Here is a 13,133-nt window from a genome sequence, read left to right as displayed (position 1 = left end):
CTCCCACTGTATTTCACAATAAGCCTAAGGCTGTGGTTCTCTATGTAAGAAATATAATTCTCAATGGGAAGTCCCCTAGTTCCAAAGAAAATGAAGTTGCTTTTGGGGGGTAATCATTTTTCAAAGAGGGGAAGTCATTCCTTGGTCTCTGTTCTGGTTTTATGGCAACATCTCGCCCCTAGGTGTACCAATTAATGTCTAGTCCTGGTGGGCAGAGGGGACGGTGGGTGATGAGGATCAGCATTCAAACAGGATACCCAAGGCAGGAGCGGGGGGGGGGGGGGGGGAGGGCTGACACAACCTCTTTAGAAAAATAAAATGTTTACACACAGAATAACAAGATTTCTCACTTGCACATACCACCTTTGACATTAATCAGAGCTTTCTCCTATGTTTGATATGTCATGTTTTCCACCCCTAGTACTTTGTAGAAATTTTTACTTTGAAATGGGGTGGGGATGGGGCGGGCTGGGGTTTGGGGGAGGCGCGCTGGGAAAGAACCCTCACTGCCCTAAAAGGAATGAGGAAGTGAGAGCTGGGCAGTGTCTGGCTGCCTCTGACTGGGTGACAGCCCATGATGTTCCTTCCGGCCCCAGTAATAGACTGAGTTTCCACCTGCCCGCCCCCGCCACATATAACGCACAACACATGAGGCTGAGGGCTCCAGTGTCTTGCCTCAGTGGGTGGATTCCTAGTGTCAGAGTGTCATGCTGTGTCTCCCATTTTCCACAGTTCACTGGAGGTAAAAAGAACTCTGGCTGAAGACCCTTCCAGGGTAAGTGCTGTAGATTAGCAGGACAGGTCCTGTGGGTCGTGGGTCTTGGGTCCCTGAAGCCTCAGGGACCAATGCCGCTGAAAACAGCTCTGCCGAAAAATATGTATCTTAGAATGACTTAAAATGCAGACTGCTCGGCTGCCATGTGACAGCTGCAACTTGGGGGTTCAGGAATTCTGCAAACGTTATCTTTTCTTTCTATATACTGTAAGCAGTGTCCTGGAAATAAATTTCCTTTTTTCTTGGGTTAGATGAGAGTGCAAAGCCTTTGATATAGTACATATGAGCTCTCAAAAAGGAAAAAGTGTTAGTTGTTGTAATTTGTATTCAGACTCTCCTGGTGGGAGTGTAATAAGGAACAGCAAAGTGCTGGAGCAGTAAAGACATCTGGCTTAGGGAATTGAGGATGAACTTTCTCATCTGTTGTTCTTAACAGTAGGCGACAGTAATATTATCTTATTTCATGGAAATGTAGGAATTTTTATTTCATTTGGATAAAATAAGATGCAAATAAAAAACTGGGTGAGATTCTCATACTGCTGTTTACTGTAGGATGGGTTTTAAGTGAAAACTTTTCTATCCAGTAGCTTTAGGTTCTGGGGGAGAGGTGGTTGTTTGTTTGTTTTTGGCAAACTGACTCTGAAATGTGACTGGTTATTCTACTTTGTAACTCTTTTCCTTTATGATTTATTGTAGACATAATCAAAGACTCAGGATAGAGAAATACCCCTTGAACTGTCAGCCCCAACTCCAATGAAGCTGATAAGCAGCACTGATGCTGTACGTGAGTCCTTCACGCTCACCCATTGGTCTCGCCCACAGACCAGAGCTGAAGGACTGTCACTAATGTTACTTCTCCCTCTCTTCCAGCCAAAAACACTTAATGCCAAGAACATGGAGACGTTAATTGAATGTCAGTCAGAGGTAAGAAAGTGATGTTTTAAACTTCTTATTCCTTACTGTGAGAAGATAGAAAATGCTCTTTTTTTTTTTCTTAATCATTTGGGTTGTTTAATTATCAGTTGAAAATGAACATCAGATTATAAATTAAACACATCTATTGAAACCCACAATAATGATCTGAGAAGATGAAAGACAGAATCAATGCAGTTGATTTGATTTTTAAGATGACTAAAAGGTTGTATGTGCATTTTTGGACGGGGTGTCTTCTTCAGTCACTATTTTAACTGAAATACATGTTTCCAGGGTGATATTAAGGCGCTTCCACTGCTGACATCATGTGAGAGTGAAGACAGCATTTGCCAGCTAATTGGTGAGTTTTGAAAACATACTGATCTCTCTGGTGAGCTGCTCTCGGTTTGCAAAACCACAGAGCTTTGCCTTTACTAGGAATTTGTTTTCTGAGTGTTCCGAGAGACCGCAGAACATTAACCCCTGAATAGAACAAGTGCTAGAGGAAGGGAGACTCTGTCTGTAGCCAGTGCCCGCCCGGCAGGGGGTTCCCAACCAGGCTGCCAAGTCTCGGGCCTTGTAAGCCCTGGGTTGGAACCTTGCACACACTGAAGAAACACACCTACCACTTGCTTCCTTCTCTAGCGGAGACCGCATCTAAGAGCCCATGAGGCGGTTGTTGTGATCCTCATCCCCAGAGAATCAAGCATCCACTGTTCTTATTCTTTTTCATAACGCGCTCCATTACGGCAGGCATCAGATCTGACCGCCCCTCCCAAAGTGTCAGGATGGACCACATCGTTCTTGTCTTCCTTCCACTGCCAGTACAAAATATGTAAAAACATTTGCCAGTTGTTTAGGAAAATTGTTTAAAATTAGAAGTGTGGGGGGTGGGGCGATAGAAGGGAACTTTTGGGACCCAGTACCCGTTGCACACAAGTTTCCTGATTGTCAGAGCAGTAGGATACGGCAGAGTGCCAAGCCGGGGTGCCCGCCTTCCTGGAGAACCATCAATTAGCTCCTGAAGTGAAACCTCCAACTAGGTGACTGCAGGATTCCCTGGGTGATGTAGCCCCCTCTAGTGGTGACCAGATGCTAGGATCTTGAGCAAAATACTTCCTCTCTCTGTAACTTGCACATTAGATGGAATAAATTTAAATTATATCCATTTATTCTCTGTAGTCATTAGGAATACACTATAATGGGTGGTTTTGACACACATGGTTGAATTTTGCTAGTTTTCTGTAGCTAATGGCTGTGAAGGTAAAAACAGGAAAGGTGTGGCCTTTGAGGAACCTGGTGTTGATGTTTGGGGACCGGCTGCCTTGGAGACAGTGTGGTTGTTGGGGGTTGGTTTTTCTAGATCACGGGTCATGCTCTTGGCCTCGAGTTTTCAACAGTGTTTGGTTTTCGGTTTTGTGTTTTTGGGGTTGGTTGGTTGTTTTGTTTTTCATGGCATACTACAGATAGGATGACATGGTCAACACCAGCCATGTTCTCGTTTGGATCTTGGCGTATTAGCGCTGATTTTTTTTTCTCTTTATCTCCTTGTTTCTTTGGCTATAGAAGTTAAGAAGAGGAAGAAGGTGCTGTCCTGGCCTTCTCTCATGAGGAAGCTCTCTCCTTCATCTGACTTCTCTGGGTCATTGGAACCAGAGCTCAAAGTGTCACTGTTTGATCAGCCCTTGTCAACCATCTGTGGGGAAAATGACACGCTCCCCAAACCCATCCAGGTAGGTGTGCGTTGACACACAAACCTACTTCCCTTTTCTGTGGGACCTGGAAAGTCTTTGGGAAATCTGCACAGGGTGGACTTTGTCTTTCATAGCCTGGCCCTCCTGTCCAGCGCAGTATGGAAGCTGTTTGCTGGCTGTACTCATCAATATGGTCTGCATGATGGGCCCTCCCTCCCTACAGACTTGTGGGCTGTAGACGGTGAAAGACTTAGAATTTCAGCAGAGCAGGAGTGGAGGATGTCTGTGGAGAAACTAGTGATCCTGTGAAAGCATTTGAGAGGAGAGACAAGGCACAAAATAATTTTCAAATGTGCAAAATTAATGCTTTCACAATTTGCCTCCTCTAAGAAAAATGAGTAAAGGGGCGTCGTTGGTAGCGCCGCCTTCAGTAAGCATGTAAGCCTCTCCCCCTGCAACAGGAGTCTGCAGAAAGGTCTCCACGCATTAACAGCAGCAACGTGGATGTCTCCAAGTGACTGTTTTCTGATGTTGCGTGCGTCTGCTCCCGCAGGACATCCTCGCCATCCTCTGCCTTAAAGGCCCTGCAACTGAGGGAATATTCAGGAAAGCCGCCAGCGAGAAAGCCCGCAAGGAGCTGAAGGAGGAGCTTAACTGTGGGGGCTCCGTGGATCTCAACCAGCTCCCCGTGCACCTCCTGGCTGTGGTCTTCAAGGTGAGCCTGCGGCGTTTGCAGCAGATGGCCTGATGGGGGCGCGCTGACAAACTCAGCAAGAAACCGGGACACCTGGCACTGCTTCCAGCCAGGCACAGCCCGCTGATCTGGGGGGTTGAGGAGGAGGTAAAAGATCTCACAGCACGATGCAAACAGATGGCCGCACCCCCTTTCTCCCTTCAGGACTTCCTCCGAGGGATCCCCCTGAAGCTGCTCTCCTGTGACCTCTTTGAGGAGTGGATGGGTGCCCTGGAGAAGCCAAGCGAGGAGGACAGAATCGAGGCCCTAAAGCAGTAAGTCTTCTGTCAGGAGCCAAGGTCTCCATCCTTGCTCCTACATAAAACTGCAACAGCCTCAAGATTCCTGACTCAGAGAAACTGGGAGGCCCAGGGAGTCTGAGTGGAACTGTGCGTCTGCTCCAGGCACCGAAGCTAGAGTTTCTGCCCCTCCCCTTGCCCTCAGAATACTAAGCTTATGTGGATGTTTCTACTTCCACATAAAATCCTTTGATAAAAGTAATGCCAAGAAAGGAAAGAGATCCATGTGTTGAATTCACTTCATTTTTTGAAATACCAAAACTTAAAGAATCTAATTATCACTCGAACAATGTTTACATTTAAGTACTGCCTTTCCCTGCTTTAATAAGCATGCTTTTATAGACTGATTCTAATGATTTTTCAGAATGCTAATCAAAATAGGTGCTCTTCACCTGGAAATTACAGGCCAAAAAAGTGTGAAAAAAAATCAGTCTCTGACACAGTTTTTGGCATTTTCAAAATGTGAGGCAGACTAGGATGGTTGCCCAGACCCTGCTTCACAGTCAGCATGTGTGTGTAACAAAGAGGGGAAGCTCTGGCGTCCCAGTTAGGACCACCTTGAGGTTGGCTGGCCCCATTCCATGACAGCTGCTGCAGCAATATGAGCACTTCACAATGTCTCTTGTGAAAATGCACCTTCCTCGTTTGAAAGGAAGTCCGGTTTGGGTAGAACTTCTCGAGAGGCCATGCTAAAGCTACATGAAAACCATCATCCCTCAACTTTATTCCAGGGTTGCCAACCGCCTCCCTCGGCCCAACCTTCTCCTGCTCAGGCACTTGGTCTCCGTGCTGCACCTCATCAGCAAGAACGCCGAGGTCAACAAGATGGACTCCAGCAACCTAGCCATCTGCATCGGGCCCAACATGCTCACCCTGCAGAATGACCACGGTCTGTCCTTCCAGGCACAGAAGGACCTGAACAGTAAGGTACGTCCTGCCTCTACAGGAGAAACTCCCTGGTCGTGAGCTCACCCCCTGGCAAAGCCGAGCACTGAACGGCTTCTGCTTTGAGTTTCTTGAAGTAACTCAGGGGCCACAGTGGAGGTCTGCGCTGCAGGACGTGTCTCTCGGGGACATGCATTTGCTGAAGTGCAGACGTTATGCATGCTCTGTTGTCCTGGGAGACAGATCACAGCAGCAGACACTTGCAGGGCTTCCCCACCCCTCCCCACCCCAACCCCCACCCCAGCTGGAAGAAACACAATTGTTCTTTCTCTCCTGTGTATCACATTCTGCCTGTTCAGCTAGACGTCTGGACAACTACTTCCTTAAATGAAGTCTTCAGTTACTTCAAAGTAAAAGTTGCTTTTTTTTAATTCTGAAAAAAAAAATGTGTGCCTCAAAAAAGCCATATAATAATAAAGCATGTTACTGCATTAACCCGAACAGGTTAAGATGCTGGTGGAATTCCTCATTGACAACTGCTTAGAAATATTTGGGGAGAACATTCCGACACATTCCCGCATCACTTCTGATGACTCCCTGGAGCACACTGACAGTTCAGGTACGGAACATTCTGACACTTGATTGTGGCTCTGGGGAGAAGTATGTGCCAGTCACCAGTGCTCCATGCAATGATGCAAAGCATGCCTCCTGTATTAGAAGCAGGATTCGCCTTCACAAATCAGGATTCTGTAAGGAAGCCATTAGCCACGAAGCACGCTGTGATTACCCGCAGCACGCCCTCACACTGCCGTCTCTCTGGGTCGACCTGTAACTTTCTCCCTCCTATTCTAAGTCATGAATAACTCTTGATTCTGCCAAGTAAACGTTAGCTGTGGGTTGGAGTAAGGAAAGTCCAGCTCTACAGTGGAATGTGAGTTTAGTAAAGTGGAAATTGATCCAATACAAGAGCTACCCAAAGGATCAATCTTGTGAGTTCAAATCAATAAACTAAAGAATACTGTCACTGTCATCTTCCTTCCCTTGCATCTCTTTCCCTTCCTCCTCCCTCCATTTCATTTTTCCATTTTCTTACCATTTAAAGATAATTTTAGACAGAAACAAAGTTTTAATGTATTCAATTTATTGTCAAAATCAAGCCCCAACACGCCTCCACCAGATCACCATAGGCAGAAATAGGGTGGTCTGTCTGAAACAAATACTGCTGTTAAGGAGTCTGGACAAAATGTTCAACTCTTCCTTAACTTCCCCAGATGTGTCAACTCTGCAGAATGACTCAGCTTACGACAGCAATGACCCAGACGTGGAGCCCACGAGTGCCATCACCCCTGCCAGCAGGCAGCTGGAGGGCTCTGCTGCCACAGTGGTTGGCCAGGAGACCCTGGGCCCACAGGACACCTGTGAGTCAAGCTCAGAGCCCATGCTTAGCATGGTAGCCAGGTTGAAAAGCTCCATTGGCCAGCAAGACAGGCGGTTCTCTGAACCCAACATGTCACCCTCCCAAGAGTGCCTCATGGGCCAGATGACAAAGCAAAAGCTGACAAAGAGTGAGGATGGCTTCACCATGCCCCAGGATGCCTGTTTTGAAGGTGATGAGGCTGAAGATCCCTTTTCAGAGGAGGTCCTCCCAGCAGCTGAAGGCAAACCCAAGAGACCAGTGGATCTGAAGATAAAGGCTGCAGACCAAGGTTTAGCATTGCCACGGGGACCCGTACCCAAAGTTTTCTCCAGTGTCTCCCCGGGGGGATCTTTGGACAGCTCACCTATGCCTTCTCCTTCCTGTCCCAAAAGAAACTTCTTCACCAGACACCAGAGTTTCACCACAAAGACAGACAAGCTCAAACCCCAGAGAGAAATTCGAAAGCACTCCATGTCGTTTTCCTTTGCTTCTCACAAGAAACCCCCGGCCCAGACCTCAGGCACTGAGTCTGAGAAATCCAAAGACTTTTCTAGAGACCAAATCAGGAAAGATTTGAGGAAAGAAAGCCAGCTTGCTGGCAGAATCATCCAGGAAAATGAGTTGGAAATCCAAAGCCAAACAGCTCTGGGCTTCAGCTTGTCTGGAACCTGGGCCCTCTCAGTCGACAACATCTTCCAGCTGGTTGATGTGAGGAAACCAGGGAGCCCACCATCTTATGAAGAGGCCATGCACTACCAGACAGGGGGACTCACGGCCTACGGTGGCCAGACTGTTGCGAGTATGCGAGCAAAGATGCTCAAATGGAGCACAGCATCGCCCCCTCTGCCTTCTCACCACAGCGAAGGGACGCCTGGTGGACACAGCGTGTCTCCCATCACTGAGCACTGGAAACAGAGTCAGACTGTCAGTGTCTCTGTAGAAACTCAGGGGAGATCTGAGCTGCACCGACTGAGGACCATGTCCGAGTCCATGCAGAAGGCTAAGCTGGACTGTCTCAGGAGACAACACAGCCATGTGGTCTTTGAGGTCGACCAACTCCAATGTGCTAAAGAATCCTACATTTAGGAGAGCAGGCCTTGTGCCATGGCTAACTCGCATGTGAACATATGACTGCACAGAGAACTGCCTGTTGAGTCTATTTTCCAAAAGTCACGAATAAGCTCATTCAGAATGTCATGTACAGCCGTCCTCTATGAGGACGGCTTACATAGTGACACCAGATTGTGTGTGTGTGTGTGTGTGTGTGTGTGTGTGTGTGTATGTAACTGGGTTTGTGCAATATGCAGTAAATGTATAAAGTGTATTATATGCAAAGTATTAGATGCGAAGGGTACTACATACATCTCTTCATGCATGCACTTGTGTACTTTCTATACATTGTTGGGTTTTTGTCCCAGGTGCTTGTTTCTATTATTAGAAAAAAAATCTTTTCTGAATGCCATGCCAGTGCTCCCATTTCCACGCGCTGCATGCAGGTGGGAATGTCTAAACTTCTGATGTAAGTTTGTCCTCCTAAGCTGGCTTGTGATGATCAATCAGCATAGCAGGAGGGAGTCAACTGAAAGGCACTGTACTCAGTGCGTGAGTTGTCCGCAGCACTGGGTGAGGCTCTTTCAGTAACCTAATGGAATGTGGGGGCTGTGGTAGAAATGCATTATGTTGCTATTAATTCACGCTCTGCGCCTCTGTGGTTCAGTGAGGGCTTATGCAGCCATGAGCGATGTACCCATGGGGGTCGTATATAAAACTCCAGCGTAGTTTCACTACAATAAACTGCTATCCTCCTGGAGAGAGTTAGAGAGCTGGTTGTTTGCTGTCATCTCCTTTGCCTTGAGGGACTCCATGAGAACACTATCCACACCTAGTCCATTCAGCCAGAATCTGTTCACAACACGGGCACTGTTCCAGGTCAACACACACACACCTTGGGAAGCTTGGTGGAGGAGATGTAGTCTCTGTTCTCTGGGGATTTGAGCTACTTTTTTTTTTTTTGAACAAGCAGTCATTGTGATATTAGAATTTTACCAGTCATCGACCAATACATCTATCCAAATATTCTAGAGTACTGGGCTCTAATCTTCCTAAATACATTGATTTTTATAAAACACTGTATATACTCCTGATTGTGGTGTTGTCTGGCTACCAGGTAAAAAAAAGACCTGATTCTTTCTCAGAGGTGATTTACTGAGAATTTTGTTAGTTGTGTTGTAAACTGGATTGCCCAAGTGACACAATTAAAACTAACACGCCTTTAATCCCAGAACTCGGGAGGCAGAGGCAGGTAGATGTGAGTTTGAAGCCAGCCTGATCTACAAAGTGAGTCAAGGACAGCCAAGGCTACACAGAGAAACTCTGTCTTGAAAACCAAGAGAAAAAAAAGTGTCCTAATAAGCAGGGCACTAAGAAGGCAGAGGCAGGCAGATCTCTCAGTTGGATGCCAAGATGGTCCACAGAACAAGTTCCAGGACAGCCATAGTTACATAGAGAAACTCTGCCTCAAAAAACAAAAACAAAAACAGAAACAAAAACAAAAGCCCTATTAAGAGCCTGGAGAGGCTCAGCAGCTTAGAGTACTTGTTGCTCTTGTAGAAAACCTGGGTTCAGTTCTCAGCACCCACAGGACTCCTCGAAGCCACCTGTAACTGCAGGTCCAGGGATGGCCTGGATGGCCATCTGATGCCTCATCTATCCTCCAGGCATGCACATGCGAGCTTGCAAACATGGAGGCAAAACATAATACATAAAATAAAAGGAAATATGTTTAATGCTCTATTAAGCACCAATAAGAAATCAATCTGAAAGGGCAAGCCATCCCCTCTGACTGGTAAGTGAATAAGAACAACCCTCCCTAGAGCTGAGCACTATCACAAGGGTGGCTCTATACCTCCACAAGCCAGGCACTGTGCTGAGTCTTTCAGTATTGGGAAAAAATTATCTCCCACCAGGTTCTTAGTGAGATAGATGAGTGCATAGATAGATAGATAGATAGATAGATAGATGGATGATGGATAAGGTAGATAGATGATTAATAGATGATAATCGGAGAGATAACAGATGACAGTTTAAACACATACAAATATAAATATATCATTTATTTGGGACAGGATTTCCCTGATGCCCAAGCAGTCCCAGAATGTGAAACCTTCCTGCCTTAGCCTGCTGAGCACTGGGATCACAGGCTGGCATTACCACAATGACTCCTAGTAACTTGCTAATGAGAATCAGAGCATTGCCTCCAGTAGCTACCCAAGAGGACAAGTTGGAAAGCTTTGAATGTATTCCTACTTTACTAGTGACTTGACCTCTGTGTGACCCTTCCTCGGGTCCTGAAAACCCTCCTCAAACGTCTGTTTGTGCGCTTATTTATTTTATTTAAGGCAGAGTTTCTCTGTGGAGCCTGGAACTCACTGTGTAGACTGGACTGACCTGGAGCTCACAGAACCCGCTGCTTCTGCTTCCCAAGTCCCGGGGTTAGAGATGTGCACTACCTTGCCTGCCTAGTTGCCCATAAGGCAGTGGCATGAGACTGAAAGGCCTGCAGCACAGTTTGTGGTCAGATTCCTACACCTCTGGTGCTAACGTGCATGTCACTCTTGCTGAAATCCTTGACCAGAGAGAAGAAGGCACGGCGGCCATTTCAAATATTACTTTGGTGTGACCCACTTATTTCCATGTGATCATCCACTGATGTTTCCAAATTGGATTTCCTAATTGTTTCCAACTATGTTCATTCGCAGCAGCTGCCACAAGAGCAGTACAGCTGGAAGGGGGCACCTAAACAGCAGACATGCCTTGTCTGTGGCTCTGGAGACTGCAAGTTGGAGACTGAGCTGTCAGCATGGTCTATTCCATGTTCCTATTTGACCTAGATGGTCAGCCTGTGTCTCTTCCTGAGAAATTATCTTTCTTCCTATAAAAAGGGGGCAGGGGGAGTGTCACACAATGTACTGTAATTATTTCCAAAGACACACTTTGTCCCCAACCCCAGAACGCAAATAAATTGCATCTGACCTAGATAAGTTGGCTTAGGGAAATTTAACAGAGTTGGGAATGTCTGCCAGAGACAAGAACAATTTCCTAAATCTTAAACCCAATAAACACACAGCACAACAGTAGGGCCCATGGCAGTTGACTCCGCAGCTGGGTTTTGCAAGATGAATATGCCAAGCAATGGCTGATGGGCTCAGTGCTTCCCAGCGCTGGGGATGGGAACGGCTAACACTGTCTATACTAATGCACACTTAAAAGGATAACTAGATAGATGCCCAACTGTGATCTCACTGGGAGAGCCGTCAAAATATGCTTTCTTTCGGAATGGTCAACATGCAGGAAGCCACATCAGACAGGATCTCAAATAGATGAAGGTTCTTCACTCATTGAATTATGTGGTGGTTTTAACTCTTTGTTTGCAAAAGGAGAGGTACTGAGGAGGCCAAAGTATACACAGAGCTGGCAATGAGTCACTTTTAGCAACGTCTTGAATGTAGCCTGGCACACTGTATTTTGTCCTCTACAGAATACAAGTTAAGTACAGGGGCCAGGGAGATGGCTCGGTGGGCAGAAGTGCTTGCTGCATGAGCACGTGGACCTGAGCTCGGGTCTGGCACTCACATACAGAGCTGGGTGAGGCTACCCCTGCCTGTGACCCCAGAGCTGTGGAGAACCAAGGCAGGATTGCTGGGGCTCCTGAGCCCCGACAAGGGGTTGTTTAGTTGGCTTTCTAGGTTTTTGTCGCTCACTACAATGCAATAAACTGATACATAAAGACTCTATTTTGTAAAATCTCAGCCAACACAAATCAAAGCCTTGAAGAAAAGGTAAATGATAGGAAAGTGACCCGACTTACTCTACGCCATGTGCAAGAAAACAGCTGGGATGGCGGCTCAACCAGAACCGGAGCAACAGAACGGAGCAGAGGCAAGGCACTCAGCACTCGGCGCTGACAGCGGAGCAGCAGGAAACACGGAGGCACTTCATACACGGCTCGAGGTGAACACGAACGGCTGTCCGAGGAAAACCATCCGAACACTGGGACACCATGTCACAGTGCATGGCCAGACTGGATTCTAGAAGGGTGGGAGATTTAAGCATGGGAGGTGACAAAGTCAGAGTTCCAGAATAAATGGGGAAAAAAATCTTAGATAACCTCAGAAGAAAACAGGCCTTTACAACATGATTTAAAATTTAAAGACACAGAACATACGTTAAAAACTTAAAAAACAAAAATCTTTGTAAACTACTGTAAACCAGTAAAAACTAATGAATAGTTTGTACCTTGTCTGAGATCTCCACACGCTGCCGTCCATCCCTATTAAATGATAAGGAAAACAATAGTAAATATGTGCTTTAGCCCTGAGCCTCCAACCCTTAAACTCGCCCTTGCCTTTAAACCATATTCTTCTGCCAATAAGTACAACCCTAGTTTCATGATCTGTGCCAGTGACAATGTGGGGGAGTCTGGCCTCATCCCCTTCTGCTGCAAACTGATGTGAGGACAGGACTGGGCAAGGCATGAATGCATGTAACAGTAGAGGCCCAAGGCCCCAAGATAGATGCCTGGGATCACATCTGAAACCTGCCACTTGCCACCTGACCCTGGAGACACTAGTCCGCAGTCTGTGCCCAGGTCCCCAGCTGCTAGAGGGTGACAACTATGCAGGCCTGTTTTGATGCTGACTGAGATGACACACAGCCAGGGTTTACAGAACCCCATAGGTCTTCGGTGACTGTCTGCTTTCTGGGTAATTCCCCAAACAAAGTAGCTTTTTTTTTTTTTTTTTTTTTTTTTTTTTTGCCATTTCAACCTAAGGGGCTTCAGAAGTGCACCCTGTATGGCTCAGGCGCTTCATGCACAATTCAGCACTCTCAAGTATGAAAGAGGGAGTATTTAACTTTGTTTAGATAGCAAAGGCGGAGAAGTCGCACAACTAGGAGGTAGATTTCTTCTCTTACAGGGTAATCTCAACACAAATATCAAAGATAGCCCAATGTCAACTCTTCCAGCACTGAAGAAAGAGGTAGAGATAGCACCTTGTGAGTTCAAGGCCAAGATGCTCTACATAGTATATTCCAGGCCAACAAGGCTTGCATAGAAAGGCCCTATCTTAAAAGAAAATAAAAGTAGATATCAAATATAATATTATAAAATTCTCCTTTGGCAAAAAACATTAAAATTCCTTTATAAGATTTTTAATTAAAAATTATTAAAAGATCTGCTGTTAATGCTCTGTGTGTGTGTGTGTGTGTGTGTGTGTGTGTGTGTGTGTGTGAGAGAGAGAGAGAATGTTTGCCTCCCATGAAGGCCAAAAGAGCATCTGTGATCCCTCATGAGCCTCCCAACATGAAAGTGCTAGTAACTGAGCCCCACACTTCTGTAAAAGCAGCTAGTGCTCTCAAT

The 13,133-nt window shown here is 46.2% G+C and overlaps 1 protein-coding gene and 1 long non-coding RNA gene across 3 annotated transcripts; one reads left to right on the top strand and one right to left on the bottom strand.

Annotated features, from left to right (window-relative positions):
- The first annotated feature begins 605 nt into the window (after positions 1 to 605).
- On the top strand, positions 606 to 8,848 carry TAGAP (T cell activation RhoGTPase activating protein). Of its 2 annotated transcripts, XM_084776446.1 has the most exons (10): positions 606 to 775; positions 1,472 to 1,555; positions 1,646 to 1,699; positions 1,982 to 2,048; positions 3,254 to 3,420; positions 3,935 to 4,096; positions 4,280 to 4,389; positions 5,145 to 5,340; positions 5,803 to 5,917; positions 6,570 to 8,848. In XM_084776446.1, the coding sequence occupies exons 2-10, from the start codon at positions 1,529 to 1,531 to the stop codon at positions 7,799 to 7,801; spliced, it is 2,130 nt and encodes a 709-aa protein (XP_084632572.1). In that variant the 5' UTR covers positions 606 to 775; positions 1,472 to 1,528; the 3' UTR covers positions 7,802 to 8,848. The 2 variants fall into 2 exon arrangements, with proteins under 2 accessions (XP_084632572.1, XP_084632573.1); XM_084776447.1 differs by lacking the exons at positions 606 to 775; positions 1,472 to 1,555; positions 1,646 to 1,699; positions 1,982 to 2,048 and having other exon boundaries at positions 3,282 to 3,420; positions 3,516 to 4,096.
- LOC311594612 lies at positions 8,734 to 12,985 on the bottom strand. Its single transcript, XR_014778146.1, has 2 exons — positions 12,011 to 12,985; positions 8,734 to 11,802 (listed from the first exon to the last, which is right to left on the bottom strand). It is a non-coding gene; the product is annotated as an uncharacterized lncRNA (long non-coding RNA).
- Between the last annotated feature and the right edge of the window lie 148 nt (positions 12,986 to 13,133).

The sequence above is a fragment of the Acomys minous genome, assembly GCF_964271855.1.
Source record: "Acomys minous genome assembly, chromosome: 3".
NCBI classification, from domain to species: Eukaryota; Metazoa; Chordata; class Mammalia; order Rodentia; family Muridae; genus Acomys; species Acomys minous.
Note: the sequence above shows the minus strand (reverse complement) of the source record. Positions and strands in the feature narration are given on the sequence as shown.